Source organism: Etheostoma spectabile, chromosome 1 (genome assembly GCF_008692095.1).
Source record: "Etheostoma spectabile isolate EspeVRDwgs_2016 chromosome 1, UIUC_Espe_1.0, whole genome shotgun sequence".
Classification (NCBI taxonomy): Eukaryota; Metazoa; Chordata; class Actinopteri; order Perciformes; family Percidae; genus Etheostoma; species Etheostoma spectabile.
This window is the reverse complement of record NC_045733.1, coordinates 5,687,298-5,707,500: the sequence shown is the minus strand read 5'-3', so window position 1 is coordinate 5,707,500 and position 20,203 is coordinate 5,687,298. Positions and strand designations below refer to the sequence as shown.

The 20,203-nt window shown below is 38.4% G+C and overlaps 3 protein-coding genes across 7 annotated transcripts in view; 2 read left to right on the top strand and 1 right to left on the bottom strand.

The window, feature by feature from the left end:
- Positions 1-8,553, top strand: part of znf280d (zinc finger protein 280D) — a 15,540-nt gene extending 6,987 nt beyond the window's left edge. For 2 of the 5 annotated variants that reach the window (XM_032514098.1, XM_032514080.1), the window contains exons 9-18: positions 1,600-1,757; positions 1,844-1,944; positions 2,031-2,177; positions 2,656-2,790; positions 2,914-3,149; positions 4,055-4,195; positions 4,285-4,353; positions 5,138-5,253; positions 5,343-5,367; positions 5,909-8,553. In XM_032514098.1, the coding sequence (XP_032369989.1) occupies positions 1,600-1,757; positions 1,844-1,944; positions 2,031-2,177; positions 2,656-2,790; positions 2,914-3,149; positions 4,055-4,195; positions 4,285-4,353; positions 5,138-5,253; positions 5,343-5,367; positions 5,909-6,893 (2,113 nt within the window). In that variant the 3' untranslated portion in view covers positions 6,894-8,553. Of the gene's footprint in view, positions 1-1,599; positions 1,758-1,843; positions 1,945-2,030; positions 2,178-2,655; positions 2,791-2,913; positions 3,150-4,054; positions 4,196-4,284; positions 4,354-5,137; positions 5,254-5,342; positions 5,817-5,908 lie in introns of those variants that run through there. The other 3 variants (XM_032514108.1, XM_032514088.1, XM_032514118.1) reach the window with 3 other exon arrangements.
- A 672-nt stretch (positions 8,554-9,225) lies between these two features.
- Positions 9,226-15,009, top strand: mns1 (meiosis-specific nuclear structural 1). Its single transcript, XM_032514580.1, has 10 exons — positions 9,226-9,452; positions 9,620-9,829; positions 10,921-11,048; positions 11,516-11,618; positions 12,022-12,251; positions 13,184-13,400; positions 13,507-13,614; positions 13,858-14,115; positions 14,271-14,396; positions 14,492-15,009. Exons 1-10 carry the CDS (start codon positions 9,450-9,452, stop codon positions 14,600-14,602), a joined length of 1,494 nt encoding a protein of 497 aa, XP_032370471.1. The 5' UTR covers positions 9,226-9,449; the 3' UTR covers positions 14,603-15,009.
- Positions 14,750-19,747, bottom strand: tex9 (testis expressed 9). The gene is made up of 12 exons (XM_032514591.1): positions 19,474-19,747; positions 18,957-19,096; positions 18,514-18,577; positions 18,336-18,412; positions 18,072-18,117; positions 17,841-17,920; positions 17,385-17,548; positions 16,671-16,762; positions 16,302-16,475; positions 15,798-15,932; positions 15,081-15,215; positions 14,750-14,996 (listed from the first exon to the last, which is right to left on the bottom strand). The coding sequence occupies exons 1-12, from the start codon at positions 19,528-19,530 to the stop codon at positions 14,895-14,897; spliced, it is 1,266 nt and encodes a 421-aa protein (XP_032370482.1). The 5' UTR covers positions 19,531-19,747; the 3' UTR covers positions 14,750-14,894.
- Between the last annotated feature and the right edge of the window lie 456 nt (positions 19,748-20,203).

Sequence of the window (20,203 nt, the reverse complement as noted above, 5' to 3'; positions counted from 1 at the left end):
CAATCCCTGCCTCCTCCTCACCTGACCTCTGACTGTTTGTAAAAACTCCATAAGGCCGAGCCATTCAGAAACTACATACAGTAGTTAATATGCTCTTAAAATGCAGACTGGGCCTGGCTGATATCTGTCCATGCCAGTTAAGACAGTGTGGTTGTCTTTCTTGGCCCTCAGTGCAGTTTTCCTCCCAGATGGATGACAGTATCCGACCATTTTCCCTCATGGGCCTAAAGATGAAAAATGACTGCTGGTTTATGTGGCGTAAGATCTACTCCTCTGATAAAATAACTTTGCTTCAGAACATTGCAAAAAAAGCTTCAGTAAGCTGCTTTTAATGGGGAAACACATTTGTACTGCAAACCCCTCCCTACCATCTTACAGAGGTCATAGTTCATCCACAGAAGAATTTCTATTAGGGGAGCTGAGGCAGCAGAATGTACAGGCTGAAAAATGGGACGTGCCTCTTCAGGGCAGCAGTGGCAGGTAACTGTGGAGCACTACATCATTAGGCAAAACAAAAATCTTTGTGTAATTGCAGATATTATAACTGCCATTATACATGCTTAGAAAATGAGGTGCAAGGAGATTACTTCATTTATCTTTAAAACCTTTGGGACCTGGACCATAACCACTGTATGCACACAGGCCAAGAATATAATTTTCCCCCCCCCCCCCCCCCTAATACTTGACATTTTTTTATTTAATTGCATCTTTTTTTTAAATGGAAATACTGCGCAAATCTCGTGTGTGGGTGTGATAATGGTACCATCTGGGGAACTAATAAAGAGGTTTTGTGATTTTTAGAGCTGCTAGTTTTACCATAATTTTCTTCATTATTTGGGCAATTGTTTAGTCTATTAATGTCAAGTAAGTGTTGACAAAATGCACAAAACCCAAAGATATACAAATCACTGCCATATATGACAAAGAATAGCAGAAATCGCCATATTTTAACTGCTGAAGTTTAGGGGTAGGAAAAAAAATCAATACAGCGTAGTATTGCGATATTTTCAGTGGCAATACTGTATTGACACAGTCGCCAAGTATCTTTTATTACATACAGTATGTGTTGGTCAGATTGTCTGCTTGACAATCTCATTTTGCAGCAATAGAATTTTAGTGATATGAACAAACAGTGAAATTTATCTTTAGATAAAACAGATGTTGACAAAGTTTTCTTTTGGGGACATCATTTGAAATTGTTTAAAATTAGAAGTTGGAAAAAAGGTAATATATTGCAGAATATTGTAATGTTTAAAATCGCAATAATATTGTATTGTGGCGTAACTATCGTGATGATGTCATATCGGGAGGCGTCTGGTGATTCCCCCCCCCCCCCCCCATTGAAGTCATGTAAAAATTATTGAAACAAGTAACTCCATTATTAAAATTGTTGCAGATAAATTAATGGCAATTGACTTTGAGATAATTGCTTCAGCTCTATTTGAATTCATCCTGTTAATGAAACCATTATTGCATTTGTTGAATGTACATGAATGGCTTTTGCACCAGATTCCATTAAATTCAAATAAATCAGTACAGGGCCATTCAATGATTTCTTCTTGTCTTATTAAAGGTGTGTCTGTGTCTCCTCTCTTGCAGGTTCATGAACCACATGAAGCACCACCTGGAGCTTGAAAAACAGAACAGCGAGAGCTGGGAAAGCCACACAACTTGCCAGCATTGCTACAGACAGTACATGACTCCATTTCAGCTGCAGTGCCACATTGAGAGCGCTCACAGCCCGATCGAATCCTCAAGTAAAACATAATTGTCTTTACGGCTCGATCTGACATGACAATTTGCTTAGTGGCCATTTGTAACTTTCTTTTCTTTCCTTTTCAAGCCAATTGTAAGATATGTGAGCTAGCGTTTGAGTCAGAGCAAGTTCTCCTGGAGCACATGAAGGACAACCACAAGCCTGGGGAAATGCCCTATGTCTGCCAGGTCTGTCACTTAATACTGAGCTGTAATTTGGTTTAATGTTGGAAAACATTCACTGATACTAAAATTCTGTTTTACTGATTCGACAGGTCTGCAATTTCAGGTCGTCCTTCTTCACGGATGTGGAGACGCATTTCCGAAGTGTCCATGAAAACACAAAAGACCTGCTCTGTCCCTTCTGTCTCAAAGTTCTTAGAAGTAGTCATATGTACATGCAACACTACATGAAACATCAGGTAAGATGCTGCATTTTTTTCTAGTGTTTTTTGTAAAGCTAGTTAAGCATTTCTGTGTCATTTGAAATATAATGTAGATATAGAGTCATGGTCAGCAGCAGCAATGTGTTTACACAACTGTAAACAGATTGCATTGCACAAGATCGTTAAAACTGTCTTTGCAGGAGTTTAAACACCCTGTTAGTTTGTGCTATTGGCTCCAACTCCAAGGTTGGATTGATTTAGTTGTCTGCCTTGCACCTTGCTGTAATATATAAAAGGCTAACAATAAAACATTGTTCTCTTCATCTGCCCTAAAGGAGCAATAAATATGAGTTGGAAGTAAACAAAATTGATTGCTGCCCTATTAATAGCAATGAAAGTATTTCTTGCTTGTTATTTGGATACACTGAAAGAATATAACAAATCAGCCTCTGGTCGCGCCACTTGTTACGTTTTTATGTATAGTGCACTGCAATGTTTTTTTTTTCTATTTCAGAAAAAAGGGATCCATCGCTGTGGAAAATGCAGACTGAATTTTCTCACTTACAGGGAGAAAGTGGATCACAAGACTCACGTCCACAAGACTTTCAGAAAACCTAAAGCCCTCGAAGGCCTTCCTCCAGGAACAAAGGTCTGACCCTGTCATTACAAGATCAGTACGACATTTGTTTTAGACCTTTTTTTTTCTTTTTCAACTATTCATAGAATAAAACTAATTTAAACAGCGTCCATGCACATGGTGTTCTCTTTGCAGGTGACCATTCGAGCCTCCCTTACAGGAAAGACACCCACATTGGTGACCTCCCCTGATCAATCTGGCTTTATTGTCAGTCCAGAAACACTAAGTTTCAATCCGCAAACCAAACCTCCAGGCAGTGTATCCAAGTTTAAGTCAAACATCTCTGGAGCAGGAAAAACCAAGGCTTCTCAAAGTAAGAAGCAAGATAACCGGAATACTCCCAAGCACAATCTGGCGCTCAGGAATCTCAGGTATGGCTTTTTCACACAGTAATCAAAGACACTGCAGCAATAACTAATATAGTTTTCATTAAAAAAGAATTCTTTTCTAATACAGACAAACAAGACTTTTTATTTCTAAAGGTTTTTAGGTTGGTAACTGCTTTATGTCTGATAAATTACTTCAAGTGACGTCACTTGAGTCAGCGTCGGTTGGGTCCAAGAAATACAAGTTTGAAAATTAGAAATATCTTGGGGGGTGTGGTGTTAGAAAGAAGGGAGCTTACCAGACTTTGTACCACACTCCTTGTGTGGGGGTGTTATGATTTTAATGAATGGATTTGGCCTCCCCGACCACTAATATCAAGCCCTGCCTCCTGGGTATTCATGACAGGGTGGCAGCAGATTAATGGCCGGTATTAAAGCCGAGCAATACACAACATGGATAATTGCATTTTCAATTAATTTTCCAGACAGTCTTCATTAGGCTGGCTAAAAATAATATGGTGTATGGCAGATAGTGTGGGATGTCTTTCTTTAAAAAAAAACAACTAATGAGAACTAATGTGATATTTGGCTAATTGGGCTCAGTAATCAAAAACAATATGCTGGCATGAGATATGGGTTTTTAAGCAGATGGGACATAAGGTAATGTAGTGCTGTAATAGAAGAGTTTAGACTAGTAGAATAAAAGTAGGAACCTGCAGACTTTTCGGCACACAATTTTATTTTCTGTTATTAGTTTGTAGATCTGCAATAATGAACCAACTTATATTGTTAAATGACATGACATATGACATTATATGAATGAGTAAAATAAACAACATATTTATCCTTGTTTATCCTTTTCAGTGTCTTAAAATTTGACTGGCCTCAAAAAATGAATTATTTTAAATGTTTGAATGTCTTGTGCTCTCTTTTTAATTTCCAAATTTCAGAATCAATGGAGGGCGGTTCACTTGCATTGAATGCAACACACGAGTTGATCACTTCTTTTCTCATTTCCCAATGCTTTCAAATTGTGGTGCGTGCAAATATCGGACAAGTTGCAAAGTCTCCATTGGGAATCATATGATAAGGTGAGTAAAAAAAACAATTACTTCATTTTTAGGCCCAGTGTGTTTATCTGACAAATCTTGTGACAAATCTTTATTTGGCCTTTTGTTAGATTCCATAGTACCATAACCAAAAACAGATTTTTGAAAATGGACCATAAGAAATATCCTTCTGCACCAAGGTAAGTACGCTTCATTAAGGGCGTTTTCACACCTTAAAGTATGAACCAAGGTCCGGACCATGTATCATGTTTTTGTTACATTGTATACATTTGATCCGATAAGTTTTTGTTTCACACTGCAGTTATGCAAGTGCACTAAAGATCTACACGTGACAAAACTATGTCCTGCCGTCATCACATACGTAAGCTGCGTCTCCAGATGCTTAGAATTGATTGGTTTGTAGACGGGCTTTCCCGTCCTCTCGTATCCTCTCTCTGTGTCGGGAGTTTTTTCAACTGACTGCTGCTCTCCCGTACTGCCACTGCTCTTTTTGTCGCGATGCTGAGAAGCTAGACACGGGAACTTTCTTTCTGGAGCATTTATTCAGAGACAAACGGAAACCTACACTGTACATTTACTACCATTTAACAAGTAAATTGCTGATGTATTCTCTGCTCTGATAGCCTACCGCTGTCTGCTCTGAGCTGATTCACCGTCGCTCACTCTCATGTACAGTAGCCTACACAGTAAGCACCGAGCTATTCCTTAAAGAACTATAAACACACTAAAAACAAACTGGACCATGGTTCAGTTTGATCTGGACCGAGACCACCTCTTTTGATCGGACCGTGGTCTAAGGCACCTTTCTCACCTGCAATGTTGGTTTGTACCAAATTGAAAAGTCCAAAAGTCCGGACCAAAGGAGGCAGGTGTGAAAACGCCCTACGTCTAGTCTGCATTCAACAATAGAGATTGTTTTCTGTTTGAAACTGATGAAAGCATACAATTCTGTTTCCCCCCCAGATTTACCCTGGTCTGTCTGAACTGTGACCTCCTCGCAGGCGCATCAGGCGGTGACCTGATGACCAAACATTTAACTGACAGACCAAATCACGTATGCAAAGTCATTCAGGAGAAAGGTATATGCTCTACTGCATGGACCACCTGAATCATAGAGTATTTAGTGTTATACGTTTCTTGAAAACGTTGTCTCTTGTTTTTAACCCAGCAGATAACAAAGCCAAAGATCGAGTGTGAGTAGGAACTACTACCCACATTACATCACTTCACTATCTTTAATCTATTAAAAAACACTTGACAATGTCAAAGACCAAAGAACATTTAGTAAAATCTGAGTCCAACTGAAATTAAACTGCATGTAAGAAAAAGAAAACTGCTTTCACGTTGGCGCCCCGTCTTAAAATAATAAATAAATATATAAACCAGTTGGAACACTTATTCTTCTTTATCTACGTGGATGAAGAATTTTTTACATAGCCAAACTAATGGTTTCATTTTAACCATAGTTGCATGGAGCATTTGTGCTTCAGCAATCGTCACACTAACAGACAGCGAGACAGCTGTTGGTACAAAGACGATGTTGAAGAAATTGTTGAAGAAATTTCTTCAACATCACTAAGTATAGATTTCTTGTAAACAATTACCCAGTACTGCTGTATAATAATGTTTCGTAGGAGCGTGTTCGGTTAACAAATTGATAAAATTATTTAACGAAAGGTTACATGTAAATTTTAAGGGATTCTTTAACAGTGATGTCCTCTTCTTTTCGTGCAGGCATCTCATTTTAGGGCAGCCAGCAAAAGTCTTGTACGTCTTGAATTCAGCGCCTTCTCAAAGACCAAAGGAAATGGACTTGAAACCAGATGAAAGTGTGACATCTGAAAGTGTTACTCTCGCCACTGTTGACCAACTACAGTCACAGCCCATGCTACTAGCAGGTGATCAGGAAAAGGGTTCCACAGAAACAAGTTTTGTTGAAGGTTCCTCTGAAGGACACTTAAAGCAGTCGTCCCTGCCCCCTTTATCGTCTAGCTGTACATCAGACAGAGATTTGGATCTCTGCGAAGAGTCAGTGGGTAACTCAGAGAGCCAAGATTTCATAGAGCCGCTTCCTGAGCATGAGACTAGGGAACAACATGTCATAGAGCAGGTCCCTGAACATGAGACTAAGGAACATGTCCTAGAGCTGCTCCCTGAGCCCAAGACTAGAGAACATGTTATAGAGCCACTTCCTGAGCATAAGACTATGGAACAACATGTCATAGAGCAGGTCCATGAGCCCGAGACTAGAGAACATGTCATAAAGCCGCTCTCTAAGCCCAAGACTAGAGAACATGTCATAGAGCCGCTCCCTGAGCCCGAGACTAGAGAACATGTCATAGAGCCGCTCCCTGAGCCCGAGACTAGAGAACATGTCATAGAGCCGCTCCCTGAGCCCAAGACTAGAGAACATGTCATAGAGCCGCTTCCTGAACCCGAGACTTGTGAACATGTCACAGAGCCGCTCCCTGAGCCCGAGACTAATGAACATGTCATAGAGCCGCTCCCTGAGCCCAAGACTTGTGAACATGTCACAGAGCCGCTCCCTGGGCCCGAGACTAGTGAACGTGTCATAGAGCCGCTCCCTGAGCCCAAGACTTGTGAACATGTCACAAAGCCGCTCCCTGGGCCCGAGACTAGTGAACGTGTCATAGAGCCGCTCCCTGGGCCCGAGACTGGGAAACCACAAACTAAATCAGAAAACCTTTACATCAACTAAACAATGTACATGAAACATGAGAAGATAATGAATCATCAGTCATACCTCTGCATTGTTTCTTTTAGAAACATATGATAATGTTGCTTTGGCCACTAATCACCTCAAGATTTGTGTGTTTGACAAGTCAATATCAACAGGAATAATATTTTATCATATTTCTTTTCTCTCAAGCTTCCATTGCATGAATAGATGTAAACTATCTTCTTATTTATGAATACAAAAAACATCCACCACAGTGTTCTTAGTTGCCCCATAAACTATGTAACTATGTAATAAAAGAATTTGCATAGATATACTTTTAAACATCAGAAATGGAACTGATGATTGTTGCTCATTTTTGTATTTCTTAAAAAATGCAAAAACTGTTCGAAGTTGTCCTTGAAAAACAAAGAACATCTGGCATAAAGAGGACAGTATTAGGCTCTGATCCTGATCCCCGGTGGCAATTAGATGATTTGCCTAAAGGGACTGTACTTGACATTCTGAACATTAATGTAAAAGCAAACAAATATTTTCTATGTAAAGATATAGTGAAGTAAAATGTTCTGAAAGAGAGAAGTTCCTCTCCCTCTGTTGTAATCTGAGCTTCTGTGTTCTTTGCTTTGATAGCCGGTCCAGCCACGTGTACATGTTAGTGCATGTGACTGAAAAAGAGTGGGTATTTCATATATTGGGGAACTGTCTGAGAGAGCTGTGTGGAGGCAATCTCAGCCCTCTGTTGTTGTTTTTCAGTATTTTGAGTAGAACACCTTTTAACTGAGAAAGATGGACACACCTGACTGCAAACTTATTCCGTGGAACAGAATATACCGCTCACGCTCTCCAGTGATTTATTGATGCAATTTTATATTCTTGATGTAGTCCCCATAAGTACAAATACTAAAATAATGTTGTAATAATTTTATAAGTGGAGTTTGCTATTCTAGATAAAGATTAGTTGAACTCAACACCCAAACTAATTCCTGGTTTATGGCAGAAATACTGGTTCATGATTGATGTGGTACATTATATTGTTACCAACTGGTTTTGGCTTATCACTCAGTTGCTATACTAATAAGAAGTAAATAGTGCATGTATAGATAATGCTAGTTTCAAAATTGTATTCCCTAAGAAAAAAGGTATCAGATCTGTGTAAAGTGTGGATAAAACAGAAGAATTACACAATGGTTGGAAATTATTAGCTAGAAAATAACCACAACTATTGGAGGAATGAGCAGAATAACACTTTTAACTGTGTTGAACGTGCTGCTCGTAAAAGATTTGTAAACACATTACTTTTGGTGGATGTGCTCAGCATGACACTTCAACTCGATGAACTCTGTCAACCAATTTTTTACGCAGGTGAAAGGTGGAAAAAAAAAAAAGTAACTCCCTGTAGCTCTTGGATTATTTTATACAAAAAGATGTTTACTTTGTGACTTAAAAGTTGTTGTTTATTTCATAGGTTTTTAAGGTTTTTCACTCTCACTATTAGTATATTTTGAGCAAGTCAGTAAATGCAACCATGTCTATGATGGCACTGTAATTGTGACCCTGAGTCTGTTTTGAATACATTCCTCCAAAGATTTTGCTTTGCCTAGGACACATTTTCCTAAGAAATCCATACTCAACTGGGTTTTGATCCGTTTTCCTGTTATGTAAATAAATCTTTCTTACAAAAGAAGTCTGTGTGTGTGCATGGATGTGTGTGTTTTCTGAATGTTGCTCTTGAAAGCATTTGATTTGATACCTTTACCATAGGCTATACAACATACTGTACTAGAATAGACAAATACACACTTTAAACATTATGGCACTTTTGGGTATTTAAATTTAATTGTTAAACAGTACAAAACATTTCTGTGTATAAATTAGAAATCTGTCGGTGAAGTGACGTTTTTTTTTTCTTAAACAGAAAAACATCCAGATTCACAGTGCACTATTGTGCAAATAAGCATTTCAGTTTTATGAAATTGATTAGTATTAAACAAATATACAATTAATAGTACAATAAATATGTATAAAAGAAAAAAATACAAATCACAGTTCAGGGAAATGTTGCTATGTATGTAAAATTAACACATTTAGGCTACAATAAAACAAAGATTTAATTTAAGTCTTCCCAACTGCAACAGATTGACCAGTGTTATTGAAGATATTTTATGAATAATTATGAATATACTTTACGTTATATGTACAAATATACATTTAAAAAAAAAATCACCAAATAAGTGCAAACAGATTCTGACTTCGTATTACAAAATATTCGATTGTTGATGTGTGGCGATGTGCAGGAGACTCGCACTTTTGATTTTCCCGGACCAGACGTCATTGTCAACGTTCGTTTTCATTGGCTGAACGTATGGGGACCGCGGCGTTGCCAGGACAACGAAACGCCAAACAACCGGGCGTCATCTCAGGTTAACAACGGCTAATTAATCGCTCAGTGCATCGAAATGAAACGACAGTGCATCGAAATGAAATGAAAGTTAGCTAATTAATCCAAAATTGTTTTCGCATTAAAGACTTAGGAGGCTTTAATTCAAAAAGGCGGGAATCGACGAAAGCGCCGCAAATATGGTAAATCCTTGTTGCCAAACCGAAGTTAGCGTTAACGTTAGCTAGCTTCACTGCTACAAACAGAGCAGCTATAGCTAGTTACCACAATGTTAACGCATCATTTGTTATTGCTCACCTATTTAGATTATGGTTAAATGGTTTCTTATGTGTCTTTTTCACTGGGACAGAGTCGGAACTGGACGTACAGCCAGCAGCAGAGGTTAATGTCTCGGCGCCAGAACCAGGAGCAGCTCAGGCAGCAGGAGGCCCGGCGTGTGGACAGGGAACGGCAGCTGCAGGCCGGTGTGCGGGACGAGGACAACTATGAGAAGAGGAGATACCTGCGACAGGCGCAGGACGAACTCAAGGAGAGGCAAATGGAAACCGCTCTGCTGAAGGTACTGTATGTTATTCTGTTGTGCAGATAATGTTATATAGTTAACAAGTTGCTAGTCTCAATTATGTTTTGTTAGAAAAAGTTCTTGCCGCCTCCAGCAGCAAACTGTGTTCCAGACCCTGACATCTCCATTTCTTGTCTAAGAGCAGAACAGACACTTGTGACCATTATAGCTGAAACACCCACGAAACACACGGATTAGCTTTGTTGTCATACGATACAGGATTTCACACTAGTCATGCCACACATAAATGGTTTAAATAAGACAATATAAAATATACAGTAAAATATAAATAAACAAATGTAGAATAAAATACTTAAGTAATAGCAGTTTTGAAGAAAAAAAATAGCAATGTGTATACATGTATACTGTGCAATATGACTGAATAGCTGTAGTGCAAAGAAATGAGGTAGTAATGGAGATGGTGTCAGGGTTTCTTTGAATTGTCTGCTGTACTGTTATGACTACATTAAAGAGGTCATACAATTATTATGAGGAAATTTAATATAATTGTTAAATAGACTTTGTTTTATTTTTTTACTTATTTTGAGGTTCAGTTCCAGAACATTTTCAGATACAGAAAACTTAATTAATCCCCAAGAGGTAATTCCTGTGTACAGTCTATCCCATCCACGCGTTCATCACTGTGTACTGAACTTCTGTTTGTTTGTTCTACAGTGATGCATCCTTTTCTGGTGGCAATGAATGGTTCTTTTACTGTAGAATAGAACTTGATCTAATAATCAGACTGAACTGTCCTTTAATTTCTGCTGAAAAGAAATCACAAATGTGGATTCCAATTCAGGTGTTTGAAACAGGTGAAAACATTTAAGAATTTTTCGTTTTTAAAGCAACCTCATTTTGTGGTTAACATGGAGAGATTGTAAGGAAATGGACAATAGTCTACATTTATCAATAGTTAATTTATTTTTTATTGGCATTTGACAAAACCACAGCCCATTGGTGGCTCCAGATCCCAAATTTGAAAAGCCGTGTTTTACACAACACAACAATACACTGTATCATCAAGGTATTACTTATAATTTAGCTAAACTCAGATGCAGATTATCATAATTAAACTTGACTTGCAGGCAGAGGAGGAGAAGATAAATCGAGAAAAGCAACTTGAACAAGAGGAGAGAATGGCTAAAGAGCTGGCCCGCATCAACTATGAGACCCAAAGAGAGGAGAAAATGAGGCAGTATATTCAAGAGAACAGGTACGCACACTTACTGCATTAACGGGACTTACTGTATATTCTGGGTTAATATACACATGTAACACTTGTTGCTTTTGTGTCATCTATGTCTGCTTTGGTTTCTTCATTACTATTCTTCATTATTTTTTTTAACTCTAATTAAATACCAACATTATGTAAATTGGGTGACCATACAGAAAGGCTTATTATTTCTAAGACTTCACAGTGATAAAGGTTGGGGTGGTAACCGCAAATTATTCTGAGATTATTGAAAAAATACATCTCCCCTGAATATTAAAATGTGGATGGAATTTATGTTAGAACTACAGTAGCATAGCATGAACACATGTTAGCTAGGGTCAATAATAATGATGATGGGAATTTTTAGAGGGCATGGGACAGTTTTTCTTTTTGGGGGGGGGGGGGGGGGGGGTTCAAAATATATGTTCATGTATCATTAGACTGTAGTCTATTTAAATACTTTTCAGCATTGAGCTTCGAGAGCTGGAGTCAAAGCTGAAGTCTGCATATGTGAATAAGGAAAGAGCTGCACAGATTGCTGAGCAGGAAGCTATGAGGTTTGACACAATGGTGAGCACTGTCCTCATTCATTTCAATAATTTACCAAAAAACAACCAATCTGAACTGCTTGTTGTGAAAGATGTCGGTTGAGTCTGTTCCTCAAAATATTGTACTTTAAAAAACTCTGGATGCTTTTCTTTGCATATTAGCCACCGGGCAGTAATCCTTTGTTGTTAAATATAGAAAATGCATTAAGGGACTATTCATTATATATAGTTTGTTGACAAAAGGTTTGATTAGCTTTATGCATCAGTGCCCATATTTATCAAAATAGTTGAAATTATACTTAGGGTCAATTTAGTAAAAAAAAGATTGTTATTCCTCCTAGCTCCTTAACTTTACAAAATTCTAAATACACACATGCTATTTCCTACAGGCTATATACTGTGTGTATGTTTTTTTCTGACATTAGCGTGAGGAGGCGGACTTAGCTCGCAAGATGAAGAGTGAACATGAGCGAGCAGCCGTCGAGAAGCAGAAGCTGGAGCAGAAACGCCACGAGGAGCTGGCGCAGTATCAGAGACAGCTGGAGCAGCAACTCCTGGAGAGGGAGCGCAAGAGACAAGAGGCATACGAGGAGTTCCTCAAAGAGAAACTCATGGTTGATGAGATTGTCAGGAAGATTTACGAGGAGGATCAGATGTGAGTCCTTCACTTTCCAAATTCTTAAAGGTCCCATGACATGGTGCTTTTTGGATGCTTTTATATGGATCTTAGTGGTCCCCTAATACTGTATCGGAAGTCTCTTTTTTATATAGACCTTAGTGGTCCCCTAATACTGTATCTGAAGTCTCTTTTATATAGACCTTAGTGGTCCCCTAATACTGTATCTGAAGTTTCTTTCCCAAAATTCAGCCTTGGTGCAGAATTACAGCCACTAGAGCCAGTCCCACAATGAACTTTTCTTAGTATGTGCCATTTCTGTGTCTGTAGCGATTGAAAAGGGGCTTTGGGGGGGGGGGGGTGCGGCAGCCTTGACCAATTGCCACTTTGCTTGTTTGAAATCCATGATGTCTCGCTCACAAATGTCTTAGCCAAATTCTCTGGGCGGACAAAGCAGAAAAAGGGGAGGTAACCAGATTCCAGATTGGCCCATCTGAGCTTTCATTTTCTCAAAGGCAGAGCACGATCCCCAGGGCTCGTGTACACCTATCACCATTTCTAGCCACTGGGGGACCATAGGCAGGCTGGGGGAACTCATATTAATGTTAAAAAACCTCAATGTGAAATTTTTATGCCATGGGACCTTTAAAGTCTTTAAAGACAGGAATGCGCAATGCATCCAGGAACGTTTTTGATAAACAGCAGTCAAAGGATAAGATAGTGTGAGAAAAAAAATTGAATTCCAATGATGCTTATACTGATCTGTTGAATTTAAGAAAGTAGATGTTCAGTCAAATCATTTAATATCAATTGAACTGCAATATTGCCTTTGCATTCAATTAAAACGTTTTTAATTCACTCAGTGGTGCATACATATAGTGGCTATAGCATGTTTTCTACCAAAAACAAACATTAAGACTTGGTAGTATGCTGGATTTATAAAAAAAAAAAAAAAAGTTGTTTCCTTGCAGGGAGAGACAGCTGAAACTGGAGAAGGTCAGAGCCACTCAGCAGCACATAGAAGAATTCAAGAAACAGCAGGCCGAGTGGAGGCGCATGGAGCAAGAAAAGATCGAGGCGGAGAACAAACGCATCATGGAGTTTGCGAGCCATCAGGAGCACATGGAGGAGAACAGAATGGCTAAGATCAAAGAGAGAGAAGAAGCTAAGGAGCATCTTCATAAAATAGTTGGGACAACTTTTTTTTTTTATATGCCGCATATTTTTATCTGTTCATTTAGTAGCATGTGACTGTATTTGGCACCAAGAATCACTCCTCCATGTTATCCTCTAGCTGTCTGAGAAGATCAAAGAGGAGAGGGAGCAGCGTGAAGAGATGGAGCGAGTCCGTGAGGAACTTTATTTAGAAGAACAAGAAGAGGCTAACAGGCAGAGAGACCTTGTACGTATCATTGCTTTACTGTCTCACTTTATAAGCATCCATGCTCAGCCAATCTATTTTCTAATAATAGGGGTGCAAGTAATGATTACATGTAGTAACTATTGATTCATATTTTTATGGTAAAAACAATTTTTAAAAAAAAGACCATTATGAGACAAGACACAGACTACTGATTGCTCCGGGGTTGAATTTATAAAGGCAAATAAATGATCTTAATGTATTTTCTGAACTTCCATCTAACAGGAAGAGATGGAGAAGAAAATCAGACAGAGGCTGATGATGCAGCAGACCTGCCAGCAGCAGATGGCTTTCAAAGAGATGCGGAGGCAGGCAGAGAAAGAGGAAGAGGAAGCCTTCAGGAAAATGATGATGGCTAAGTTTGCGGAGGACGATCGGCTGGAGCAGATGAATGCTCAGAAGCGACGCATGAAGCAACTTGAGCACAAGCGCGAGGTGGAGAAACTGATCGAGGACAGAAGACGGCAGCATGAGGCTGACATGGTACGAACCCCTGTGCATAACTGGGGGGGGGGAGTGAAAGATTTATTTGAGGAACATAAGCAAAACACTTTGTAAATATGACACTGTGCATCTTTGATTGTAAAGTCAGTTTTGAATGACCTGCTTTGACAATAACATTGATCTCTCTCTTAAAGGAACTGGAGGCTAAAGAGAGAGCGATTGAGCAGGAGAGGGAGGCGCTGCGTCGGCAGATAATTGAAGAGGAGAGGCAGCGACTTCTTAAACGCCACGCAACAAAACTCCTTGGATACCTACCAAAGGTATGATGCAGTGTATGAATCATAAGTAAAGTTCCACAGGTTTGTATCGTCTGTAATTAAAACAAGTAGATGACCATGAGTGTATTTATTCTCAGGGCTTGCTCCGTGAAGACGATCTGGAGCACTTTGATGAAGACTTCAGAAAAAACTTTAAAACACGCCAGGCAGATATCTTTTCTGACGACGGCTGGGAAGGCGATGATTAAATTTTTAATTCATTAAATTGAATTGCATACTATGTCACCTCATGGCAGTTTAAGGTTACAGCGTGCTAAGACGCAATTCTTTGTGACCACAACGTTCTTCATTTCTCAGTATTCATGATTGTTTAGCATTCAGAAACAACATAATCATTTTAGGACATGTTTTTATTTATTAGGATTTTGTTGACAGGATCTTCATTAAAATCATTCCTGAAAAGATGTGAGGTTGTCTGGTGGCTAAATGTGATCATAATTGGGACACAAATCTCTAAATTCCCTCTGAGTTCAAGGTCTTCTATATATCTGAACCTCTCCGTGTTTCTGAATTCCCCCAGTCAAGAGCTTTCATGAACTCGTCTTCCGTGAATGACAGCAGCTTAGCAGCTTCCAAATGCATCTGCACAAAAAAACTAAAACTCAGTTAAGATTTCGACAGTGATGGTGGGTATCAACAGGGTATGTGACGAGCAGAGACACTTACCTTTTGTCGTTTGAGAATGTCAATCAGCTTGAGCTGTTTCTTGAAACCCACGATGAGTTCTGCTTTCTGTTTTTTTAGCATTTTGTTTTCAGCAAGTAGATTTTCTTTACTCTGATGTTCCTCGCTTATCTTGTCCTAATTTAAAAATCATTTTAAAGACTGAAGTTAGTAGAAGTTAAGCAGGTCCTAACATTTGTGCAACCTGAGGTCTCATTTGCAAACAATTAAAACTGAAATTCAGTTGAAGCTGCTGCTTTATGTAAATCTAAAGTGCTAAACAAACTTTCCTCTTTCCATCTTCAAATATATTCTATGCTTGTCCACAGATAGTTTCATCATTTTTCTTTTGATCTTTAAACTACAAATACTAAGACACTGGTAATTACATGACTTTAAAATAGCCATATTAAATGATTAGATGATTGTATTACAATTTGTTGCTGCTATGCCTTATACAAGTGGAATATATTTTTATTCAAATAAAGATTCAATTCTCTGTGATTGTTATAAATGTGTTTTTTTTTTTAATTAAGTGTCATTACATCACATTTGATATGTTTGTTACTCTGTATAATTTTCAATTATTTTGAGCACTGCACACTGGATTCAGTTTTATTTGTTTAGGTTATTCCTGCAATGAATGTCTGGAAGTAATAAAATGAAAATCTGAATTTGAATAATTAGATAATGTGGTTATCAGCACTGTAATTTGCTTACCTTGTTCATCTGGTTCATCTTGTTGAGTTGAGTCTTTAACCTCTCCACCTCCTCCAAGGCTCTGTTCAGGCGAACCTCCACAGTGCTGTGGACGCCCGCCGCTTGTTTCTGGGATCTATTCAGATTTTCTATTTCCTGCGAAGACAGGAAGTGATCACACATGAGCAGTTCACATGAGTAATGGAAGATGATAGGGGTGTGCAAAAAAAAATCGATTCACATTTGTATTGCGATTCAAGCGCCGTAGATTCAAAGTCGTTTGATAGAATTCCAAAAATCGATTTATATGTATATATATTTACTTTTTGTAATAACTTGTATACTATCACATTGGAAAAGTAACTACATTTACCTACTGTGAATTGTTTTTTATTTGAGAATCAGTTTTGAATTGAATCGTGACATTTTCTGAATCATGTACCCCTAGAAGATGGTGTCACATTTAACAGTTTGTTGTTAAGAAAACATTGATATGTTGCAGTCTATTGTCAGTCTTTTACAGACCTTGTGTAAAGCGGACACTTGCACTTGAAGACCGTCACTTTTTTTGTCCGACTCCAGAGCCAAAGCTCTGTGCTTCTCAATCTGTGTCTGCTGGATGTTTGTTGTTTTCTGCAGTCTGGCTCGCTCCTCCTCAAGCTCCTTCATTTTTGCACTAAGTTTAGCATTTTCGTCATCCTGCAACAACAGAAACACAATGTTATCTACAAACAATGTCGTCACTATTTGAGTTTAAAGCCATCTCTTTTTCTTCCCCTCACTGGATGGTTCACACTCACAGCTGTTTGAATGAAGCTTTGTCACCCTCTGCTGATAAGCAGGGGCAATAACAGTTCTAGCGGAATCATTGTTTATCTCCACATTTTACATTACCTTTTTATAATATTCACATGAGAGTTGATCCAGTTCTTCTTGCATGATCCGTAGTTTTGCCTTCAGAACTCGTATTTGAGCATCTGAAACGCCTAAACAAAACACAACAGAGCAGCACAATTAGACGTAGAAGCCCTACCCCCCCAGTAACAAATATGAATGTATCATTTATTGTCATAAAATACGTTCAGAACTTGCATATCATAAAACACAGATTGTATGACAGTGAAATAAATGGCTTGTTAAAACCTGTGGAGTTTTTGGGTAATTCTAAGACAAAATAACATGTCTTTACATAAATGTAAGCTTTACAAGTCAATTCATATATTTGAGTTAATTTACTGAAAATGTATAGTCAGTACTTACGTATTTACATGTTTAATTATCTACATCAGCAGTAAAGAATCTACCTCTGGTTTTCCTCACGTTTACCAAAGTCTAAGTTTTGCTATCGCCTGATTGGTTAGTTCGGCTATATGTGATTAAGTAAAACGAGGAAGTGTTGTTGATATTGTAGAGCTGATGAAGTGTGAAGAAGAGTAAAGTGCTGCTTAACAAAGTTACCCGTCTCCATCCAGTGAAACAACCACCACATATCAAACCCTGACGTTACATAAATATTTGCAAAATTTAAAAAATGTTTAATTTGACATTATTCATGTCTATTAATGAATAAAACTGGGGTTAATTATTCACAAAGTGACATAAGCATACCTGATCCTATATTGTCTCCAGCGTTAGCCACATCATCCACAACATTTTCATGAATCCCGGTGTCGTCCATCTTCTCCTCCATGCCACGTATCGTCTTAGCCAGGAAACAATCAGCTGAGTCTGCCACAGCTGCTAAATCATCCACATGAGACATCTTCGGGGTTCTGAAATCAACAGAACATCGTGACCTTTTATGTATGTCCTACACCATGTTATTTTCTTACAAAATGATCGGTTAAACTTTACTTGGAGGACTCTACATAAGAGTGACATGACACTGTTATGAACGTGTCATAAAACATTATAAACAAGTCAGAAACGTTTATGACATAACTTTTCTTTTAGTAAGTGTCATTCGGTTTTGTTATGAAAAGTTATGGTTATGGTTATTGTTCATGAGTTCATGACTGTGTCATGTCAGTAAAGTGTTACCAAATGATTTACAATCAAACTTACGCTGTTTTCCAGTGAAGCTCATTTCCTTGTTTTCCAGTACACATGTTGTGTGATGTTGATGTGACTTTTCTTTTGGTCATCTGTCAAGAAAAACCAGGCAAATATTTAAGAAAAACATACGTCAATCTAGGCCTACATTTCACATGTGGTTTGAAAACCAGTGTCTGTTGAGCAAAGTGTCTGCAGATTTTATAAATACAGACAGCTGAACTTTAGAAACTGAACTGATACCTTCACACCGGGCTCCTGCACAGTGCACTGTTGAGGCTTTATTATCCTGTAGGTGAATAGATAAATACATATAGAAAGAAAGAAAATATATACAAAAAAAGAAAAAAATTGGTTATGTTGTTGATTAAATTGTTTCTCTTACACTGCTTGAATATTTCAATGGTCTCTATGGAGGCTTCACTTGAAAAAACGCTGACTTTTGCAACAGTCGTTGCTGTGGCATGCCTAAAGCCTCCAAAGATCTGAGCCTCAGACAGTTATTACCTTGACTTTTCTTCATCCTCAATGTCCGTGAGCAGGAGGGTGGATAATGGTTTTGCCAGAACTTCACTCTGTTCTCTCTAAAATCCAATAAACACCAAGAGCCAGATTTCCTTTTAGAGCGGGTCTCAGCAAATGTGGTATTGTTCAACTCATTACTGTGAACATGCTGATAACTTACCATAAGTTGTTCTGCCTGCCTTACTAGATCTGCTGTTTTGGCTTCCAGCTCTGCATTCAAAAGTCTGAAGGAAATAAGATGGAGAACTATTTGCACCATGTAGTGCCTTAGGGCAACTTTGACAGACAGAAAACCCTCATTTGATCGTTAATGGCATATTTACTTTCTTGCTTGTGATATTAAGGTAATCAGAAGCATTTACTATAATGTTAAGTTAAAGTCACTTATGATTATTAATTGTAATTTTGGACAAGAGGAATTTATCCCCGGGTTTAATGACAGAATCAACTGAAGCAGGAGTCCGATAGAGTTCAACTAGACCAAAAGAGATTACAAATATTAAACCAAAATTAATCAGAAGGGTTTATCTAAAGTACTTTTACATAAAATTATTCAAACTGAATCAAAGCAAAGCCAGCAGCTATTGGAACAGGTCGCCTTACTTGTAATGCTCTTCCTTAGCAAACAGGTCCTCAGTGTTCTTCTTCGTGGGACCAGATACAGATTTTGCCGGCGGTCTTCCTTCAACCTTCTTGGACCTCCCAGCCTTTGCCTTACTGCTGGAGGACAGACGTTTCGTGGGCTAAACAAGACAGAGCAGCAGAGCATTGTGACATTGATTCGCTAAGGTTTGCCCCTTTGCATTAGCTACATGTTTTATGGAACGGGAACATTGAATAAAAGCAATGTATGACCGATGTTTGGACACAATCACGACTGCATGGGTTTGTTCTGTATTCATAACGCACAGTTTTTGTCTTCCACAGAATTTTGGAAGAGAGAGAACTGGTGAGCCGTTTATTAGCGGAGCAGTTAGCTTGTGTGTTCTCTGTTGGCCAGCGAGTTCACCCGTTAAAAAGCAAATAATTATCTAGCGCTAGGTTTTAATTTTTGCTGCCGGTACACAAACAGTTCTGTTAAACATTTGAACGATAAACATGAAACAATGACGCTGCAAACCTGCGAGACGACCGGTTGAGACGAGCTCCCCTTTTTATCGCAACTTCTTTCAGCCATTGTGTGACATAGAGAGAAGACGCGGCTCTGGTTGCATAGCAACTACTTGTTACTTGTACGGTAGCCCTTGTACGGACTTCTAAAGGCGAACTTTCCACAAAAGCACAACAAAAGTAGGTGCACTAAAAGTGACACAAGAGTGTCTATTGTTTTTCCCCTTGTTAATACCAAGGATTCTCTTAAATAATGTAATAACACAATATATTGGCAGTACTTAAATAGTTTGAAAGTTAACACAAAACATTGGCTATGTAATGAGCTGAAATTTTGGCTTTGTGGAATTGGTAGTTGCCTAATGAACACTAATTCTTTCAACTTTCGAACTTTCAGTTTAAAGTTGAAAAAGAAATGAAATCTCAAGCTCAAGCAGAGAAAAAAACATCAGTTTTTTTTTCTCAGACTTGACAAAGTTTCCTCCATCCAGACAGCCACAGAGGTCAACTGGTTCATGTGCTCATTTACTGTAATTCTTGAGCACAAGGTTGAACAAAAAATGCAAGTTGTAGACCTTTATGCAACAGAAAAGACAAAAAAAAACAGATCAAAACTATTTTATTTATTTTATTATGGTAGAGTATTACAGCCTAAGAAGCTGCTTTATAGCCTGGTATGGTATAGTATGGTACAGTGTATAATCTGTATTGCCTGCCAGACGGCAGCAGGGTGAACAGGC